Source organism: Halichoerus grypus, chromosome 11 (genome assembly GCF_964656455.1).
Source record: "Halichoerus grypus chromosome 11, mHalGry1.hap1.1, whole genome shotgun sequence".
Classification (NCBI taxonomy): Eukaryota; Metazoa; Chordata; class Mammalia; order Carnivora; family Phocidae; genus Halichoerus; species Halichoerus grypus.
In genome coordinates this window covers 5,265,530-5,285,783 of record NC_135722.1, presented here as the reverse complement: position 1 = coordinate 5,285,783, position 20,254 = coordinate 5,265,530, and the positions used below count along the sequence as shown (strand labels likewise).

At 61.9% G+C, this 20,254-nt stretch overlaps 2 protein-coding genes across 3 annotated transcripts; one reads left to right on the top strand and one right to left on the bottom strand.

Annotated features, from left to right (window-relative positions):
- The first annotated feature begins 959 nt into the window (after positions 1-959).
- Positions 960-6,298, top strand: AIP (AHR interacting HSP90 co-chaperone). 2 transcript variants are annotated; one of them, XM_036067561.2, is made up of 6 exons: positions 960-1,191; positions 3,760-3,939; positions 4,744-4,932; positions 5,344-5,520; positions 5,617-5,750; positions 5,983-6,191. In XM_036067561.2, the coding sequence occupies exons 1-6, from the start codon at positions 1,093-1,095 to the stop codon at positions 6,053-6,055; spliced, it is 852 nt and encodes a 283-aa protein (XP_035923454.2). In that variant the 5' UTR covers positions 960-1,092; the 3' UTR covers positions 6,056-6,191. The 2 variants fall into 2 exon arrangements, with proteins under 2 accessions (XP_035923454.2, XP_035923453.2); XM_036067560.2 differs by having other exon boundaries at positions 961-1,191; positions 5,617-5,758; positions 5,983-6,298.
- Positions 6,299-6,890: 592 nt separating this feature from the next.
- On the bottom strand, positions 6,891-19,997 carry PITPNM1 (phosphatidylinositol transfer protein membrane associated 1). The gene is made up of 24 exons (XM_036067559.2): positions 19,826-19,997; positions 18,763-18,881; positions 17,135-17,349; positions 16,927-17,048; positions 16,499-16,723; positions 14,692-15,018; positions 14,519-14,614; positions 14,329-14,436; positions 13,568-13,629; positions 13,218-13,468; positions 12,717-12,906; positions 12,523-12,630; positions 12,117-12,274; positions 11,825-12,030; positions 11,252-11,422; positions 10,420-10,584; positions 10,054-10,202; positions 9,832-9,942; positions 9,327-9,443; positions 8,998-9,146; positions 8,758-8,907; positions 8,490-8,673; positions 8,032-8,160; positions 6,891-7,402 (listed from the first exon to the last, which is right to left on the bottom strand). Exons 2-24 carry the CDS (start codon positions 18,838-18,840, stop codon positions 7,139-7,141), a joined length of 3,735 nt encoding a protein of 1,244 aa, XP_035923452.2. The 5' UTR covers positions 18,841-18,881; positions 19,826-19,997; the 3' UTR covers positions 6,891-7,138.
- Positions 19,998-20,254: the final 257 nt, after the last annotated feature.

The window sequence follows — 20,254 nt, the reverse complement described above, 5'->3', positions numbered from 1 at the left end:
AGGACCAAGACACCGCACAGGCTCAAGACATTCCCCTTCCTGGGGTAGGAATCCTTTAAATTGGGTGAAGGCTCTCACCACTATTGTTCACAGCTAGTTTCCAGAGGCCAAGAAAAACCTTGTTTTAGTCCCCAAAGTACCTCACTTCTATCAGTCATGTATTTCCTAATATTTATTATGCACCTACTGTGTGCCTGACACTGTGGAGTCAGGGGACTACTCTCACCCACTCCTGACCCCATCAGGGGCTCTCTCGGTCCCTTCTTGGTAGATTACTGTACTCACAGGAATACTGAAACTCTCCTTCCCCTGCCTCTTACTCCTGGTTTTATTTATTTATTTATTTATTTTTTAAGATTTTATTTATTTGACAGAGAGAGACACAGCGAGAGAGGGAACACAAGCAGGGGGAGTGGGAGAGGGAGAAGCAGGCTTCCCGCAGAGCAGAGAGCCCGATATGGGACTCGATCCCAGGACCCTGGGACCATGCCCTGAGCCGAAGGCAGTTGCTTAACAACTGAGCCACCCAGGCGCCCTCCTGGTTTTATTTTTTATTTTTCACTTATTTGGGGTGCTTTTTTTTTTTTTTTTAAGAGGACGCATAAGTCACTGTTGCGCTACATCCGTAAAAAGAAAATTAAAGGCCAGCAAGGGATACAGAGTAACAGTAGCTTCAGGGAGCGGCTGGAGTCCCCCGCCCTCTCCGAGCCCCGTAATGCTGTCACAGAACTACAACTTTAAACGGGCTGGGTGGGGGCACACAACCACGCGGGAGGGCCAGTCCAAATCCATTCAAGGACACGATCGCTGGGGACGCCCCGCCCGCTCCCGCGCGGCAGACCCTGGCCCCGCCTCTCCGACAGGCCCCGGGGCCTCCCCGGTCAGACCCGCCCCTGGCGAGACGCGCGCGCTCGGCCGCTGCGCAGAGAACCAATCACAGTCCGTCTCTACGTTTAGCCCCTTTTTGGCGTCTGCCCTCAGCCAAAATGGCGCCATCTCGGAAGTTGCCGAAGCTCTAGAAGTTGCCGAAGCAGGTCCGGAAGCTGCCGAAGGAGTCCGGAAGTTACCGAAAGAGAGCACCGGGGAAGAAGGATGGCGGATATCATCGCAAGACTCCGGGAGGACGGGATCCAAAAGCGTGTCATACAGGAGGGCCGAGGAGAGCTCCCTGACTTTCAGGATGGAACCAAGGTTCGTGCGTAGCCCCCTCCCCTCAACCCTTCTGCGGCGCGGTGCGCATGCGAGGCGGGAGGAGGCCTTAGGCGAGAGGTTGCGCATGCCCAGATAGCAGCGGTCGGTGACCCTAGTGCTCACATGCCGAGCTCGACGCTGGTTGGTCTGGTTTTAAGTAGGGGGTGAATTTGGATATGTCTGCCTCGCCCCGTGGCTTGGCCGTGTGGCCTCATTGGTCGGGGAGCCCGTCAGTCATCCTAAGAAGGTTGCAGGGGTTTGGCTTCAGTGCTTGAGCAGACCGGGCGCTGGAGGAGACCCGGAGCAGGAGACCTGGGACCTGGGAGGTGCCCCGGGACTGAGGAAGAGGCCCTGGGCCTCCGGGTTGCAAGGTTCAAGTTCTTGTATAGATGGGAGGGCCTTCTGAAAACACTTAGACCAGCTCCCATTGTTTAGATGGGAAAAATGAGGCCCCGGAGCACACAAACCTATTGAATATGTCCAGAGGTCAGTCTGCCAGACTGGAACTCTTCGGCAGAGTTTTTTAGGACTGCTAGGTGATGTTGCTCAGGACAGATAAGGACTAGGAAATTAAAGAGCCTACTACCTTCCTCCTTTGTATATCCATGCCTCTCCAGTCCCCTCCCCCTATGTCTCCAGGCTTCCCTGCTTCTGCTCATGCAGTTCCCTCCTCCTGGAGGGCCTTTCCCGGTTGCCACTTGTCTGTAGAGTCAGGAGCTTCTCAGGGGCAGCCCCGGGGCCCAGCAGAGCAGTCACACAGAACATGCATATTGAATGAATGAGCAAAGATCCTGGCCTAGACTGGGACACCGAAAGTGAGAGTGGCTGTGAATGAACACATTGTCCTCCAGCCGCACTAGGCCCAGGTTGGGCAGGTGAAGATCCTAGGCTGGCCCAGTGTGAGTGCCCTGAGAGCGAGGGAAGCTGCATCGTTCTGGTGATCAGTTATATTAAGAGGGCTCCTTTCACAGTGGAGAGAAGAGGTGTGGGTGTGGTTGCATACCCCGATGGGCTGGGGGGGTTGATGGCCTTGAAGAAGGTCCTGGCAAGGGAGATCCTGGATGGAACAGACACCGGAAGGAGAGACATTGTAAAGATAGTGAAGATATGTGAACAGTGGCACCAAAAAACAGGGACAGGTAATACCCAGTAACAATCCCCAGCGTAGACTGAGTGCTCACAGTGAGCCCTGTGCTAAATACCACACAGGTTTATTTCCTTCCATTCCCACAACGTGGGATGGATACTATGAGTGCTTCCAGTGTACTGACTTGGAAACGGAGTTCAGGGGTGCGGCCTGGTGTGGTGGGCAAGAACGTGGGCTTCTCTACCTATATCCTGCCAAGGGTTCAGTCTTCAGATCTCTTCTCTCTGCACTCACCCGCAGATGATCTCCCCAGGCTCATCCCTAAAAAGCCCTCCATGCCTGGACTACTCCCACAGGTGTATTTCTGGCTACGCCTCTTCCTTAAACCTGATATCCAGCTCCCAACTCACCGTCACCACTTGGATGGCTGGTTGGCAACTCAAACTTAACCTGCTGCACCCAGTCTTTCCCCATCTCAGTGAAGGGCACCTTCGGCCTTCTGGTTGCTCAGGCCAAAACCCTCCCAGTCTCCATGGCCCCTCCTGTTCGCTCACATCTTGAGAATGCACCCAGGATCTGACCACTTCTCATGGTTTCTCCCGTTACCACTCTGGTCCAGGCCTCTGTTGTCCGCCCTGACCTACTGCACTCACCGCCTAACTCACCTTCCTACATCTGCACCCCCCCCCCCCGCCACATTCTATTCTCTCATCTTGGCAGCTGTGGAACCCAAGTCAGATCCTGTCCCTCCTCCGCGTGGAGCCGCCCAGAGTAAAAACACGACGTCCTCACCACACCCTCCAGGCCCTGCAGGATCTGTCCCCTTGACTCCGGTGACCCCACAGTGCACCCCTCCCCTCATTCACTCTGCTTCTGCCACACTGGCCTTGATGCTTCTTGAACACACCACACGATCGCCCTGCTGTTCTTTTGGCCTAGAAGGTTCACACAAGTGTCCTACCCCAGCATCTGGTCTGGCGTGCTTTCTCTCTTCTTCTCTTCAGATCTCTGCTTAAATGTTGCCTTCTCAGACAGTGCCCGCCTCCCGTGTATGAATCCGCCCAGTCTTCCTCTGCTGCATTTTGTTTTCTGATCTGTAGCCCTTAGCTCCACTGTCCACAGTACACTGTTTTGTTTCAGACTCCTCTCCTTTCTCTAGAAGTTCCATGTGAACTCTGTGGGTGCAGGGACTTTTGTCTTTGTTTACTGCTGTGTCTAGCACAGAGCTCAGGCACATAATATGTGCTCAGTAAATATTTATTGAAAGAACATTTGGTGCCAGAGTGCTTGGGATCCCATCCCAGCCTGTCCACCCCCAAACCGTGTGACTTAGTTTCTTCCCCTGGGTGGTGGGGTGGAGGTCAGGTAGTGACCCTTGGGCGAGTCCTGTACCCTGTGCTATCTGCAGGCTGGGAGCTGGGCTTGTCCTTGGGGGCTTGGTGAGAGCTTGTGCCCTTGCCTTATCCACATGTGGCCTGCAGGCCACGTTCCACTATCGGACTCTGCACAGCAACAAGGAGGGCGCCGTGCTGGACGACAGCCGGGTGCGTGGCAAGCCCATGGAGCTCATCATTGGCAAGAAGTTCAAGCTGCCTGTGTGGGAGACCATCGTGTGCACCATGCGTGAGGGGGAGATCGCCCAGTTCTGCTGTGACGTCAAGGTACCTGGCGTCCCGCACCTGCCTGTCGTGTCTGTCCTGCCGTTCCCTATTCCCCATCCCAGGGCCTGTGCCCTAGCTAGGCCACCGCCAACTCCCTCCAGGGCGCCACAACAATAGGACACTGGGGTCCTGGCCTCTTCTGCCTTCTCCTCTTCATTAGCCAGACTGCCCCCCTATAGGTAGGAGGGGCAGTGAGCAGAGCTGCTTGGACTGGGGTGGGGGTTAGTCTGGTTCGCACCATCTCAGCAGCTGTTCCTAGTGAAAGGTCAAAGGCTAGGTCCTCTATGCCTGGAGGTCTCGGCCAAGGGCTTTGAGTTTCTATCTTGGGCCCAGACCTGAGACAGGCCCTGAATGGGGTGAGGCTGGGGCAGGAGAGAAGGAAGAGACGCTGAGAATAGAATGTGGAGGGAGGGACCCCAGTACAGTGAGAAGTCCAGCTTGTGGGCTACACCTCCGGGAGGAGGAAGAGGCAAGAGTCTCACTGAGCTTGTAAGGGCAGGGGAGATGGGTTGACAGTGAGAGTGTGTGTTTGTGTTGGGCGTGGGAGGGGTGCTTGGTTTGGTGGCCAGAGAGTGTGGCAGGAGCTGGGAACTTCGCCAGAACAGAAGGCTGGGACGCCAGAGGACTCCTGAGGGAGAAGCCCTCCTGCGTTTTAACGGACTGGGGCCTGAGCCAGTTGCTGCCCCCTCTGGGCTTCAGTGTCCTTTCTCAGATGGTGATGGGGCCGGGGGCTGGGCCTCTTGGGCCTGGTGACCAGGCAGCCCACGCTGACAGAGCCCCTGGTGCCCACCCGCCTTTCTGCAGCATGTGGTCCTGTATCCGCTGGTGGCCAAGAGTTTGCGCAACATCGCAGCGGGCAAGGACCCTCTGGAGGGCCAGCGGCACTGCTGTGGGATCGCCCAGATGCACGAGCACAGTTCCCTGGGCCACGCCGACCTGGATGCCCTGCAGCAGAACCCCCAGCCTCTCATCTTCGACGTTGAGTTGCTTAAGGTGAGGGGCCCCCAAGCCCCAGGGGCCTCACGGCAGGAACTGGCCCTGCCTGCCTGCCCGGGGCTGTGGGCTCGGTGGATGGACTGTTGGGGGGGTCGGGACAGGGCGGGTACAAGAACGCCTGGTGGGACCCCGGCAGTCCCCCTGGGTCTCCCCCCTGCCTCGGAAGGGGGGAGCCCACTGCCTCCAGAAGTCTCCGTGAGGGTGGGGCTTTTCACCGTCTTGTTCACGGCTCTGTTCCTGGAAGCTGGGCAGGTGGGAGGTGCGACTTAAATGGTTGTCAAGTGGTCAGGAGTGAACGAGTGGTTCTGCTCCTGGCGTCCGAGGCCCAGAGGCCGGGCAGGCCTGCCGCGGAGAAGCCGTGGTCCCCCCCCGCCAGGCCTCACCCTGACGCGGCCCGCGCTCCGGCAGGTGGAGAAGCCCGGCACGTACCAGCAGGACCCCTGGGCCATGACGGACGAGGAGAAGGCCAAGGCCGTGCCGGTCATCCACCAGGAGGGCAACAAGCTGTACCGTGAGGGCCACGTGAAGGAGGCGGCCGCCAAGTACTACGATGCCATCGCGTGCCTCAAGAACCTGCAGATGAAGGTGCGGCCCCAGGGGCTGTGGGGGGGGCGGGGGGTGGGGAGCCAGGGGACCCGGCTCTCAGCTCCTTCTGCCCTCGCCCTGCGCCCGTGCCCCCAGGAGCAGCCTGGGTCCCCTGACTGGATCCAGCTGGATCAGCAGATCACCCCGCTGCTGCTCAATTACTGCCAGTGCAAGCTGGTGGCGCAGGAGTACTACGAGGTGTTGGACCACTGCTCCTCCATCCTCAACAAGTACGACGGTGAGCACGGGCCCCCGCGCACGTCCCCCACCCGGGCAGGGCCGTGGGCTCTGCGCTGCCAGGGACGGGCTTCGGCAGGGTGTGCTTGGCATCCTCGGGTCGGGAGGGCTCTGACCCAGGAGGGGCCCACGGTGCCAGAAAGTCAGGCCGGGCGGCTGGCTTGGCCTGCCCCCACCCCGCCCCTCATGCCTTTGCACGCCTGCTGCCCGCGGGTGCCCCTGCAGACAATGTCAAGGCCTACTTCAAGCGGGGCAAGGCGCACGCGGCCGTGTGGAACGCCCAGGAGGCCCAGGCTGACTTTGCCAAGGTGCTGGAGCTGGACCCCGCCCTGGCGCCCATCGTGAGCCGTGAGCTGCGGGCCCTGGAGGCACGGATCCGGCAGAAGGACGAAGAGGACAAGGCTCGCTTCCGGGGCATCTTCTCCCACTGATAGGGCCCTGCCCACCCTGCCCGCCCTGCCTCGCCCACTGCTGCCGCCGCCAGGACCCCTGCCCCCGCTACGTCCCGCCTCTCTGTATATAAAGGCCGTATTTATCTCTCCCTGGGCCTGCCGAGCTGATCCATTGGGGGAGCCAGGGTTATCACCTCGAATTTCTGGTACTCGGGTGGTTTTGGGAGGCAAAGGTTTGGGGTTCTAATCCCAGCTTCCCATTTACCAGCTCCAAGACCTCTCTGGGCCTCAGTGTGCCCAACAGAGGTGAGGAGGAGGATCTCTGTCACAAAGGAAGTGTTTTTTTGCTGGCCAGGGCCGAGGTGCCTGGGGGCCTTCAGTCTTCAGGGGGAGACAAAGGCACAGCCAGGAGGGCCTGAGTGAGATGGGCCCCCCAGTGTAGCTCTCCCCTCCAGCCTCTGGTCCCGTGGTCTTATGGCCCTAGGCCCCTGCGAACTGAGGGGCTGATCCAGGTGGGGAGGGTGCGGTGGGGTGGGATGACTATTCAGGAGGCAGCCTCGGGTAGAAGGGAGGAAAGAGCCCTCCGTGAGACCTCCGAGGCCCCGGCCCCCATTCTGGCCTTGCCTCTAACCCATGCTATGACCCTGGGCGCATCCTGGCCCCTCTCAGCCCTTCAGTGTCCCCATCAAACTGGAAACTGGGCTTGGTTGCGCTGTGGTGCCGGGCACGTGGGCAGTCAGGTGGGTTACACGTGGTTTATTTTCATGGATTTACACACACTGGAAAAGCCTCTGGGCCCTTGCCGCTCCCTCCTCCCCCCACCGAGGCTAGGTGCCCCTGACATGAAAGGGAAGTAACACCAAGGGGCAGACAAAGATGCAGGGTGTGGGGTTGGGGGGCCACAGGTCTGGGCCCCCAGCCCTCCTGCATGTGCCACTTGGGCCCCTCGCATACATAAATGAATAACTCAGGGCCAGCCAGTGTGGGCCTCACTCTTCGCTGTCCAGCTTGAGGCTGATGCTCCGGGCCTTGCCTCTGGCCAGGGTGGTGGGCGGTGTCCCTGGGCCCTCGCGCTCCACCTGACTGGGGCCCCTGGAGCGAAGCAGCTGGCTCTGCTTGCGCAGGAAGTCCACAGGGGCGGCCCCGCCGTAGCTGCTCTTGGCCAGGGCGGCCCTGGAGGGTCCCGTGGGGGCATGAGGGTGGGAGCCTGCCTCCAGTTGGCCCAGGTGGGCCACGTAGCCATCTGACAGGAACTGTGGGCAGAGGTGGGCAGGGATGAGGGCACGGCTGGTCTCAGGCCCACGTGCAGCCCTCGCCTGCCCCCCCGACGCCCCCAGGCTCGCCCAGTGCTGGCAGCGCTGTAGGCCTGGCACAGCCTGACCCGGAGCCTTCTCTCAGCAGATAGGAACCCCAGATTGGCAGCCAGAGCACCCTGGCTTTAGTCCTCGCTCTGCGCCTCTCTGGGCTTCAGTTTCCTGAGGTCTTGGCGGGAAAGAACAGCAACTAAGGTTCAGTGAGCACTTGCTTTGTTCCCCGCCCTGTGCGTGCTGTGTGATGTTCATGAGAGCTGTGGAGGTTGGTGCCAGCTCATCATTTCTGTTCTACAGACAGGAAATTGGGGCTCCGAAAGCTCAAGGTCCATGCCCAGGGCCAAGCCAGAGTGGACCGAGCACACCCCCGCCTCGGTTATCAATCCTGGCCTGCCCAGGAGCTCCAAGCTGTTCATGACCCTATCCTAGGAGGAACCCAGTCCCCTGAGGCCAGCTGGCCTTTTTATAGCCATCCCCTCAGGTGCTTCTTTACACAGGTGGTCCTCATGGCCTCAGACCTAGGCTCGGGCTCCCTGGCCAGCTCCCAATCCCCGCCTTCACTCGGCCCTCACCTGGCACTGAGCTTGCAGCTTCCGCACCGCACGGCCCACGATGTAGGTCTGGCTCGGGGGCAGGCCCAGCGCCGCATAGACGGCCACGTCTTTAGGGGACCCATAGCCAGCCACGATGTTCAGTTCTACCTGTGGCGGGAGGGGCCGGTCAGCCATCCTAGGGGCGGGGGGCGGGGGGCGGGGGCGAGACCGGGGTGGGTCCGCTCGGCATCCCAGGTCAGAGGGTTTCGAGGGCGGGGCTCGTCGGACGGAGGCGGGGCCACAGGGCTCACGTCACCGGGCCACACGCGAGCCGGAGTTGGTCAGGAGGACTAGAGGCCTCTCGGACCAGTAGGGGGCCGAGCCATAGGGGCCTCTCCAGCCAGTTAGGGTCCCGGGGCGGGAGGGTGGGACCAGGTGGGCCTCCGCGCGTCCTACTGCCCCGGGAGGGGGCGGAGCGGGACCCTCCGCAGCCGCACCTCCTGCACCAGGCTCTGCAGAAACATCGCCTTCTGGCGCAGTGGGTCGTGGGTGAGGCCATCGCAGAAGGAGACGACGCCGTGAGGAAAGTTGTGCTGCGACAGCCAGGCCACCACGCGGTGCTTCTGCATATCGGGCCGGCCCGTCACGTACACGATCAGGTAGCCGGCGTCCTGCCAGTGCCTGCGGGGTGGGACGGCGGTCAGCTCCACCACCGGGGGTGCGGCCAGTCACCGCGGCGGCCAAGCCGGGTGGCGCCGCTCCTACCTGACCACGTCCACGGCGCCGGCGCGCACCTTCGGGTCGCTGCCCATGATGGAGACGCTGGCGGTGAAGGAGCCGTCGATGCTGAAGACCACGGCCTCGGTGCCGCGGGCCACCACGGTCAGGCAGCACTCGGCGTACGTGTGGTCGCCCCTGCGGCCCACGGACGGCGTGAGCGGCACAGGGCGAGTGAGGCCCCGGCAGAGCCCCGGCCCGCGGAAGCCCGGCCCGCCCGGCGCTCACCTGACCACCATGCGCACCGGGTAGACGCCGATGCCCAGCGCGCGCTCGAGGGGCACCGGGAAGGTGAGGCGGCCGGAGCTGTTGGTGACCTCAGTGCCGAAGTGGATCCACTTGCCCGACAGCGGCTGCGTCATGATGTAGACGTCCACCTGGTGGGGAGAGCGGGCGAGAGGGCCCATGGGCCGGAGCCCCGCGCACCCCCGGACCCGGAGTGGAGGAGGGTCTGGGCGGGCTGTCGTCGGGGGTGGAGGGACCGAGAGTTCCCCGTGGGCGCGAGGTCGGCTCGATGGAGGCGGGTGTACCCGGGGCCAAGGCCGCCGTGTCCTGACCTTCTCTCCAGTGAGCGTGACCACGTCCAGGGGCCCGTACATGAAGCGCCCATTCAGCACCTGGGGGCGGCCCTCGCACACGACCGTGTCGCTTGCCCGGTGGTTGGAAGTGACGTTCTGGCGGGAGGAGACGGCGTGAGCGCGCAGCCCGGCGGGGGTGGGACCCGCGCCCAGACAGGGCAAGGCCCAATGGGGGGGGCTTTTCCGACCCGACCTGAGGTCGGGGGTGCGTGTAAACTGCGGCTCCCAGGGGATGGAGCCGTGACAGGGCGGGATTCAGGGGATGAAGATCCGTGCGGAGAGCGAGGATCCGACGTCCGAATCAGCGGTGGAAGGGGAGGAGATTCCTGGTTCCCAGGGGCGGGGCCGAGGCTCGAGGAGGCGGGGCCAGGACTGTAGGGGGCGGGGGAGGCACCGGGGAAGGTCCCGGGAAGGAGCTGGGCGGGGATGCGGGGGAGAGAGGGCAGGGTCTTGCTCCTGAGGGCGCGAGGGGCAGGGCACATACCCGGATCTTGACTTGCGTGCGTTTGCGCTGCCACTTCTCTCTGGGGAAGGCCGGGCTGTAGATGGACGGCTCCTCGCATTCCGTCAGCTGTGGCTGCTCCTTCTCGATCACCTGTGCACGTGAGGCCACGTGAACGGGGAGCCTGGGGCTGCGCCTCCCCTGGCCCGGGGCTCCCCATCCCTTGTCCAGTTCACATCTCCCACCCCGTACCCCCTGGCCCACCTGGCGCAAGATGAAGGCCACCACATCAGCCGACTCCCAGTAGCTGGCGTGGAAGAGGTGGGGCAGCGTGACGGTGGGGAAGGCGGTGAGCGCCTCGGGGCAGTAGAGCGAGTAGTCAATCCGCTTGGTCCCCCACCAGCGCTCCAGGACTGCACGGCCACGTTGGGCAGTGAGTCAGGGGTGGCCTCCCACCTCGTGCCCACGTGTCTGGCCCCTGGGTGCTCTTTCCTCCCTCCTTTCTGCCAAGCCTGCCCTTTGCCAAGTCCAAGGTTGGGTGCCGGGGCCCTCTGGTTCCAGAGCAAACGCTGGGGGCAAGGGAGGTAGAATAAGTGTCCCCTCCCCAGGCTGGATGGCTGGGTGACTTACTCTTAACCACCTCACTGGTGGTGCTGGGGGCAGCTGGCTGGGTCGGTGGATCGGTGCCTAAATCACTGCCCTTCCAGAAGGCACCGCTGGCAGAGGTGGGTGTTGAGGGCACCAACATCTCCAGCTCTTCCAGAAAGAGGACTGAGTGTGTCTGCAGAGTGTCAGCTGGGGGAGGTGGGGCAACCTGAGCAGCGGTCTGAGCCAGGCTGCCCTCCTGTCTTCCCACCCAGGGCTTCCAAGACAGCTTGGTCCCTGCACCTCCACCATCTCCCCTGCCAGCCCTCCCTGGTCAGGTCTTGGCTGAGGCTGAAGTTTTGGATGCAAAGGAAGAGTAGGGGGCATTCTCTCCTCCTAGCTCACGCTGACAGCCCACTATGTCCCTGCCAGAATGCCTGCTACCACCCCTCCAACACAGGCCCACTCCTCTCACGGGGCCAAATGGGTACCCACTTGCATGCATACGGGTACATGCCCCATATCGAGACATGAACACAAGTGCGTATGGATATGCTGTGCACCCCTACATGCAGGTACAGCAGCCCCCCACATTGTAGCTATTCCCAGACACCAGCACCCCAGTGCCGCTGGCTCCTTTCTCCAGCCCAGCCATCACTACTGGCCCCCACTCCTTGGCAGAGAATGTCAGAGGGTCTTAGGGATCCAGACCTCACAAAGGGCTAAGATAGGGCTCCGTGGTCTTGGGACTGGTGACATGAGAGGTCATCAAGGATGTAGGAACCAGCTCACATCTTCTTGGGTGCAGGGAGCCCATTCCCATCCCTCCCTGTTGCTGCCCTCCTCCTTCTCCCCTTTATCTTGGTTGGGAGCATACCCAACAGCAGGGATGAGCCGTCTCCCAGGGGGAACTTCTGGTAGCGGGGCACGGCCAGTGGGGCGATAGCTTGGAACTTGGGGGCCAGCAGGGGCTCAAGGCGGGAGGCGCAGGGGTCGGCCGCGTGGAAGAGGTTGTAGATCTGTTCACAGGCTGGGCGCATCTGGGCCACTGGAACCCAGAAGATAAAGGAAGGAGGAGGTTCAGCTGGGCATGCTGGGAGGCAGGGGCTGCGTGACCCTGAGCCAGCACTTCCCAAACTGCACTCCCCGGGAGGTCACCAGGGTCCCGAGAAAGTGAGACAGGTGTCTCGGCTAAGAGATCAGACCCTTCATCTGCTGATGTGATTCAGGATGAAGTATTTCCCCTGCCTGTCAGACCCCTTCTCAAGCGGAGAAAGGAAACTTGGCCGTGGCAAGTCCCTTCTTTCTGGGCCTCAGGTTCCCTTTCTCTAGCCAGCATCTTTGTACAGTGGGGTATGGCAATAATGCCAGCATCTCATGGGGGACGAAAGAGCTAGGGAGGAGCAGTGAAGGAAAGGGTGTGGCTCCCACCCCCACCCCGAGGGCTCACCCTCCAAGGCGGGCATCACGGTTTTGCGCAAAGCCAGCACCAGGCCCAGCGGGGAGCCAAAGAGGAAGAAGCCGGAGACCTTGAAGTCAAGGCGGGCAGCGCTGGTGGGGCCGTCAGGAGCCTCAGAAGTGGCAGCAGGTGGGCAGGAGGCTGTGCTTGCCCGCCTGGGCTCCCCAGAGGAGGTGGCTGGGGCGGCTGCCTGCAGGCTGTGGGGGGGGGAGGGGTGCTCAGTGCTGCTTCCTCCACAGCCCAACACAAGCCCAGGGCATGGGTTATGGGGCAGAAGTGTCACCTGCTCTGAGCACCCTCGGGCTCAGGACTGGTCATGTCGCTGGGGGTGCGCTGGGCAGGCAGGACTGAGGGTTCTGGGCTGGCCCGGCCCAGCCCCTCCACCCCATCTGCCAGGGGGTCCCGCACTGGGCCGACCTCCGGGGAGAGCAGCTCATTGTTCTAGACAAAACAGGGGACAGAAATATCCTTAGGATTGGAGACGATTCGATTTCTACTTATTTGGAAGTGAGGAGAGAGGCTTGGGCGGCTGGGCAGGGACTCCAGGAGAGACCTCGGGCGGAGTCCAAGAGGGGACCACACAAGGCAGCCGGGGAGCTGCCCGAAGAGAAGTCCTATTGCAGGGGCCAGAGCCCTAGAGCTGGAGAGACACCCCCCCTCCTGAGGCGGCAGGGTTCGGCCACACTGACCATGCTCCCTCGGCGGCTGCTGCCCCGGCTCCCCGAGCCCGCACCAGCACCGTGGCAGAGCGCGTCAAAGCCCAGGATCCCGCCGACGCTGTCCCCGATCAGCACCACCTGAGCCGGGAGAGTGGCGCCATCAGGAGGGGCTCCGGCAGAGGCAGGCAGCTGGAGGACTCCCCGGGACATCCCTACCCCCTGACCTGCCCGCAGAAGCCGGCACCCTCAGGGGAGCGCAGGAAGGCAGCATAGGCCTGGTTGGTGCGAGCGATGACAGTGGCCACCGCGCCCTGGTACCGGGAGGATGAGGTGGCCAGCAGTGGCAGGGCAGCCAGGGGAATGTGGTCCTGGGAGCGGGACAGGCCGTCACCGTCGTGGCTGTAGGGGCTCAGGCTGTAGGAGGAGGTGTGGCGGGTGGGTGGGAGGGCCTCCAGCCCCTCCACTGCCCCCTCCGAGTCCCCTTGGCCTGTTGGCAACTCCTAGCACCGTGGGGCCTTTGTGGGGAGCATCAGCACCCAAGGGGCCTTTGGCACGGAGCCACTGCCTAGAAACTGGAGTCCAGTTGGGTGGGTGACCAGCCCAGGTGTCTGGCTTCCTGGCCTCCTCCCCCTTCCTCATGGGGCCTCTCCGGTCCCTGGAGCCCCGTGCTATCCGCACCTTGAAGACCCTGTACGTCCCCCCACCCATCCACCCCTGACCAGTACTTGGAGACAAGGGCATAGGCAGCAGCGCAGACAGGTGGGCAGGGCACCAGACGCAGTGCCACGTGGCCCAAGGCCTCGGGGAAGTGGATTCGTGTGACAGCCTCAAAGGCCAGGCTCAGGGTCTGCACGTCCGCCTGCTTGGAGTCGGCGTCTCCGGGGCCTGAGTCCAGGATGTTGCCGCTGTGCAGGATGAGGAAGAGGGCGTGGACTGCGCATGCCTCGGCCCCCAGCTCCCCGGCTCCGTCTGGGCCCTGTGGGGCACAGTGGGTGCCAGGCGCGTCAAGAGCAGTAGCCTGCCTGGCGGGGGCGGGGGGCAGAACTGCAGACGTGCGGTGGCTGACCATACTTACCTCTGAGTCCCTGGGTGCTCGGGCCCCTTCCCCAATGTCTTTGGTGGCCTCGGTTCCAGGGTCTGTAGGACAGGGTGAAGCCAGTGAAGGAGGCTGAGGGGCCTGTGGGGATCCCCTCATCTGGTACTTCAGATACCCCTGCTTTGCTGTCTGCCCGAGCAAGCCCCCATCTTCCTCGGTCCTCCCTCATCAGGCTCTCATGGGTCATTTCACATTTCTGGGCCTTTGCACATGCTGGTCCCGCTGCTGTCAGGGGCGCCTCTCCCTACAGTGCCTGTTTGCCCGGGAAATTCCTTCTAATCCTCCCTGTCCAGTACGGTAGCCCCCAGCCACGTGTGCCTATTTAAACTGAAATAACTTAAAATGCAATACAATACAAAACTCAGCTCCTCAGTCGCACTAGCCACATTTCGAGTGCTTAGAAACCACACGTAGCTAGTGGCTAGAACATTTCCATCATCACAGAAAGTTCTGTTGGACAGAGCTAGTCCAATCCTTCAAAATGCGGCTTAGACATCACCTCCCATGTGAAGCCTTCCTGGACTCCAAATTAATTCCTTCATGTTTTGGGCTACGTCTGAACTTGGAATACAGTCTAATCCCATCCATCTATCCATCCCTTATCCACTCACCATTCGTCTGTGTATTTAATGAGCACCCTCCCCGGATTGACATTCGATTTAGGACCCCATTAAGCTTAGGACTGAGTGTTTCTCGGAGCGTCGACTGCACATAGGGTGCTGGTGGCTGGCAATCTTTACCTGGTGTCCCCTCGGCCTCCACAGGGGAGGCAAAGGCATCAATGAAGTCATTGGAGTTCCACTTGGTCATCTCCTTGGGGAAGACCTCGTCACTGTCCGAGAAGCCTTCTGAAAGGACGAGGGGCTGTATCATGGGGCAGTGGGAGCTGCTCAGGGACACCTCCACCCCCAGCAGGGCTGTGGTGCTGACCGTGGGCATCAAAGAACTCCTCCTCGGAGCTGTTCTCTGAGTCTCGGGCGATGTTCTGCATGCGCCACTCAGACAAGCTCTGGGGAGACACGCCCCCTGCAGGGCCACACCCACCTCAGCCTGGGCGTCCAGCCTGAGGGCGGCTCCCTCCCTCCCCTGTGCCCCAGCCTCACCTCCGTGCTGGGATGAGTAGGAGGAACGGGAGGAGGAGGACCACTGCTTGCCGAAACTGGCATCTGGCGAGGCGTCGGGGCCGGAGGGTGCCTCAGGCCCGTCAGGGGTGCCAGCGTGGCTGGCCGCGGCCCGGGCCTCAACACTAGGCTTCCCCGGGGCCTGGGCCTCCGGCCCCTCACTGCCTGAGTTGCACTTGGCCATGCGCTGTGCCAACATGCGGGCGGTCTCTTCCTCCAGCGCCCGGATGTCAGCCATGCTGAGCTCTGTCCATTCATCCTGCCAGCACCAGGCCTGGCGGTGGGCCCGTAGCATCACCCGACGCAGACCTGTAGGTGCCCAGGCATCAGAACCATGCCCCCCACCCCCAGTCCGCGTTTCCCTACCACTGCCACTGGGCAGCCACAGGCCCAGCCCTCTACATTGGGTGATGGCTCCCCTGGGCACACCACCCACCCGGAGCCATAAAGTAGGGCAGGGCGAGTGCCGTCCGGGAGTTGGGAATAGAAACTGGGGCATTTGTCTTCCTGCCCCACCTCCCTCCCTCCATCCCTGCCTCTTTTATCCCTCTGGGCACCCCAACTCTGAGCGCAAACCCAACGCTGACACCCTGGGAAGCTGGGACCAAGGCTTCTTGCTGTCTTTCTCACTAGCTTCTTGCTGACTTCTTCAGAGGAGTTAACAATTAGGCATTAACAGTTAATGAAATTGTTGATAGTTAATGAAGGTGTTAATAGTTAATGGAAGTGTTGGCACTTAATGAAGTTTGTAGCGAAAGATGATACCCATTCTGGGATATTTTCATCTGAAGCAGAGGAATAAAGTTAGAAACTTCAGTATCTAGGAAATAAACTAATAATAGTTGGATTATAATTATAAACTTCTGGAAGGAAATATATCAGAATCTTAACAGCAGTTATATGTGGGTGATTTCATTTTCTTATTTGTGCTTTCTGGTATTTTTACAAATATAAGACAAGGAGCCTATATTATTCTCTAAGCTAAATTTCCTCATCTGGTCTGTAAAGTGGGAATAGCGGTTCTTACCTTGCAGGGGTGTCATGGGGGTTAAAGGAAACCTTACAGGAAAAGTGATTAGCCAAGCACCTTACATGTTGTGAATGCTCAGTCAGTATTAGTTCTTAATACCTGGCCCAGCCTCCTGCTCATTCACAGAAGGGAGAACTAAGGTGCAGAGATGGGAAGTGGCTCACTGGAGGTCCCATGGAGCCCAGGCCTCTGCATGCCCCCATCTGAGGACTGTTCTACCAGCAGGTGGCCCACCCTCAGAGCTAGGGGATGGGGTGGGGCTGAGCTGCAGGTGCTGTGGGGTTAGAAACAGGACTCCTGGATACCGGGGCCAGAGCATGGGGCCATGGGAGCTGGGAGCGGGAGGGACCCCAACAGAATGATGGCAGAGTCCCAGCCTTAGGCTGGACTTCTTAGTGTGTTGCTGGTGCGGGCTGCTGACCCTTTTGAGTGTTTCTAAGTCTCCCTTGACCCACAGAACGTTGGAGAATCCTGGAAGCTTAACGGATGAAAAGCAGCATCTCTGAATGTCAGAGCCCTCTGGACCTCAGAGATCATGTCCCCAGCTTCTTGCCCTCCTGACTCTTACCTATGCCTCAAGGCTAGGCCCCCCTGGCCCCCAGCCGGGCTGGGCTGCTCCCCTCTGCCTCAGTGCCATATCAAATGGAAATGATGGCTTTATTCTTCTGCGTCCCCAGTAGCCTGGGAGCATCCCTGGCTCAAACACAGGGTGCCTGGTGCATGCTGGGTCAAGGGAACCTCCTGCGGCGGGGTGCTCACCGACATCATGGATGAACTGCTCGATCTTGGCCTGCATGCCCCAGTAGCGGAACTCGACCTTGCACAGCTTATAGGCACACATGAGGGGCCCTGTTTGGGCCGCTGTGCGCGCCCAGTCATCAGCCAGCGGTCCTCGGCCAGTCTTGGCCGAGCGGTACAGCCGGGGGTCCTCTTCTGCTTTGTATTCTCCTGGGGCCACTGCATCCCGCACGATGTCGATGGTGTCTGGGGGGGGTCCAGTGGCACTGAACCACACCAGTCCCCTACCCCCTGGCCACCCCTTCCCTGCCTTGGGATTGGGAGGGCAGCCTTCCACGGCCAGGAAGCCGAGGCCAGGAGAGAGCCTGTGACTTGTCAGAGGCTGCCCACTGAGGTGGCAGGTGGCCTGAGAGGGGCTCTGGGGTCCCCTCACTGGCCCTGGGCCTCACCCAGGATGCGCTGTCTCCTCTCAGCTCCACTCAGGTTGAAGACATTCGGCTGCTGCCCCCCATCAGGCAGGTAATACGTCTCTATTTCAATGGAGAATTTCTCCACAAAGGGGCAGGTGTACCTGGGCACAGGTCAGGGGTGAGGATCATTGCTGTGCCCACCAGGGCTGTTCTTCTTGTCGCCCCAGGCCCGCTGCCCCCCACTCACCGTGTTCGGGTGTAAGGATAGGCATTCCAGGATTCCTCTTCCACCTGCAGGGCAGCCTTGGGCAGCAGTGCCCGGAACCAGCCTGGGATGTGGGAGCCCACGTGGTACACCTTGTGCGTGTACTGCCCGCTGCCGCCGGGCCCGTCCGCATAGGGCCGGTTGGCCAGGATCTCCACACCACTGCCCTCACCACTCGACTCCTCCCGGCTCTTTTTCTGCACCCCGGGGCAGAGCAGAAAGGGCAGCTCAGCCCCAGCTGAGCTCCTGGGGTCCCCAGCTCAGCCTGGCCCCTGCACAGTGCTGAAGCCCTAGCCCCAGCCTTTCCACCCCCCTGAAACCCGACCCTGGTCCCCTGCAGCTCCCTGGGATCAGGATCACAGCTGCTGTCCAGTCCTCCATAGGGCTCGCAACCCAGCACTCATTCACGTACTTATTGTCTGCTCTGTTCCAGGCATATTGGGATTATATTCATTGGGACCTCCTGTTGATGAACAAAGCAAAGACCCCTGCCTGCCCTGTGGGACTTTGGTTCCAGGGGAGGGAGGGACTTAAGAGAAGCAAATGACATGGTATGTTAGAAGTGCTAAGTGTCATGGGAAGAAGAAAGTGTACGATTATGACAGGATGATCACGGAAAGCCTCATTGGGAAGATGACATGACCACAGTGTGACTATGACTTGAAGTGGGGGAGGGTAGATGTGGGTGCACATGGGGCTGGGGGGAACTATCCCAGGCGGAGGGGACGCCAATACCAGCTCCTGAGGTAGGAGTGTGCCGCATGGGCTCCAGGGGCAGCAAAGAGGCCTGGGAGGGTGGGCTGGAAGAATTGAGGACAGTGAAAGGGGCCCACACCTCTCTGAGAACCTGACCCCAGTCCCCTCCCTCTCTGGGACCCCAATACCAGCTCCTGCCACACCCCTTGTAGCTTGAGAGCAAAGTTCCTGCCCTTTTATAGCTCTGGAGCCTGAACTTGGCTCACTCAACCCCCTGAGGCCAGATCCTGGCCCTCCTGTCTCTTCAGACCCTAACCCTCATTTCTGGGGAACACAGGCCTCCCTGAGGCCCTGAACAGTTTTCCTGCCTCGAGAGCCTGCCTTGCTGCAACCTTCCCAAGCCCAGACCCCTGCCTCACCCTCTTGGGTCTCTGCCTGCCCCTGTCTGTCACAGTTTTGGGGTCTGATCCTCATTCCCATCTCCCTGACCACCTGGGGTTGTCAGGATCATGCACCCTCTGGGGACCCCCTTCCAGTCTTCTCTACCACCTAGCACCCCTCCTGGCTCCCTGCCTCTCGCTCTTGCCTCCTCATGCACTCCTTTCCCTCCCGCAAGGGGTTAGGATTCTAAGGAGGATTAAAGGAGATCAGAAGTGGGCTGTGCGTCAACCAGGGGCCAGTCACTTGGGGGATGGGGAGGCACCGCTAGGCCCTTCTGCCCCTTTTCCCACAGCCACCCCTCCCCGACGCCCCGCATTGGAAGGGGTACTTCTCTGTCCTCCCCTAGGCTCAGAGCTGGGCTGATGGGGGTTGAGCTGGGCCCAGCCCCTTGTCCCAGGTGCGGCCTGCGTGCTCCTGCCATTACCCCATCAGGAAGTGTGGCCCCTTGGGCTCCTGCTTCCCACCGCCCTCACCTGGATCATGTAGAGCTGGGCCACCTGGTACTCATCCAGGCTCATGGGCAGCAGAATGTGGTACTCCTTGATGAGCATCCTGAAGGTGCTCTGCCGGCCGCGCGCGGCCTCCGCTCCGCCTGGCGCAGGGCACGGCGCGGCAGTCAGTGCGGGGCGGCGGCGCGCGGCCCCGAGCCCTGCGCGCGGGCCGGAGGGCTCGCGCCGCCCGACCCCATGCCTGGGCCCGCCACGGGGGAGGCAGAGGCGAGCCCAGCGCCGCCGGGGGCCGCGAGCCGCAGCGAGGCTCAGCGCTGACCTCTTTTCCGCGCAGCCCCTGTCCCCCGCCCGCCCGTCGCCATGGCAACCGCGCGCTGACGCGGGCCCCCCGGAGCGGCGGGCGCGGGCCGGCGGGCTAACGGGCCACCTTCGCCTCTCCAGCCGCGGCCACGTCCCAAGCCCCCTCAAAATCCCTCGGGGCCGCGCCCCCAGAAGCCCCGGTCCCCTCCTTCCTGGCCCGCCTTCCGCAACCAGCCCCTCGGGTCCCGCCCCCTGCATCCCGTTTCCCATACTCGGTGGGGTCGCATGTCCCCCACTCCCAGACATCCACTTAGAACCTTGTCCGCCGGGGTGGCTCTCCGCAGAGCAGATCCGTGCGCCCCTCCTCTGCGCGGCTGTTCCCCACCCCCCGCACCCGGACCTACCTTCCAGGACCACATAACTAACCCCTCCGGCCCCCAGACCTGCCTTCCCTATTCTGGCCCGCAGCCCGGTCCTCGACTTCCCCTCCTCAGCATCCCTCCTGGACCCCCGGCACTCGTTTATGCTGCCACCCCATCATCCTTCCCGGGGTTGACCCCTCTTCGGGCTGAGGCAAGAGCGGCTCCACTGGGTACCCCACGGGCCCCCACCCTGGGAGACCCGCTCCGCCCACCTGCGCCCCGGTTCCGCCGCAGGCACCCCTCCCACCTCCCCACCTCGCACCCAGCGAACAGGCTAGAGGCCCCATTGTCCCCACTTCCCTCTGCTCCCCGGCGTCCCCGTCCCCCGCCGCGCTCTTGGCCCGCCCGCCAACGTCCCGGCTCACCTCTAGTTTAGGGCGGGGACCCCTCAGCCGGTACGGGCGGGGGCGGACGGGCCGTTGGTCGGAGCCCGGAGCGCCCCCGGCCCCAGCCTCGGGTTCCAGCAGTGGCCGGACCCTCTGGAGGCGCAGCGCGGGCCCATGGCCCCGACCTTCCTCCGGGTCCGCCCGCCGGCGCCCCTGCCGTCCCTCCCCGCCGCCGGCCGCGTCACTGCGGCCGCCCCGCCCCTTTCCTGGGCCCGGTTGGCCCTCCCCACTCCCGCGGGGTCCCGGCAGCCCCGCCCGCGGCGGAGGAGGGCGGCCCCTGCCTTCCTTCCCCAAGCCGGCCGGGGAAGAGGCAGTTCTCCAAATGCTAGCGCTTTTTACTCCTTCTATGTTCCTTGGGATCCCCTAAGCACTCGTGGTTCCTATCTCCACCCTAGCCCAGCCCTTCTG

What these genes read in the sequence shown, in the direction of transcription:
- AIP (XM_036067560.2), top strand. Translation starts at nt 1,093, where the DNA reads ATGGCGGATATCATCGCAAGACTCCGGGAGGACGGGATCCAAAAGCGT. An exon ending in AGTTCTGCTGTGACGTCAAG is followed by an intron (nt 3,940 to 4,743) that starts GTACCTGGCGTC and finishes GCCTTTCTGCAG; the next exon opens with CATGTGGTCCTGTATCCGCT. An exon ending in TCGACGTTGAGTTGCTTAAG is followed by an intron (nt 4,933 to 5,343) that starts GTGAGGGGCCCC and finishes GCGCTCCGGCAG; the next exon opens with GTGGAGAAGCCCGGCACGTA.
- PITPNM1 (XM_036067559.2), bottom strand. Translation starts at nt 18,840, where the DNA reads ATGCTCATCAAGGAGTACCACATTCTGCTGCCCATGAGCCTGGATGAG. An exon ending in CCCAGCTCTACATGATCCAG is followed by an intron (nt 17,350 to 18,762) that starts GTGAGGGCGGTG and finishes CCCGGGGTGCAG; the next exon opens with AAAAAGAGCCGGGAGGAGTC. An exon ending in GAGGAGACAGCGCATCCTGG is followed by an intron (nt 16,724 to 16,926) that starts GTGAGGCCCAGG and finishes GACCCCCCCCAG; the next exon opens with ACACCATCGACATCGTGCGG.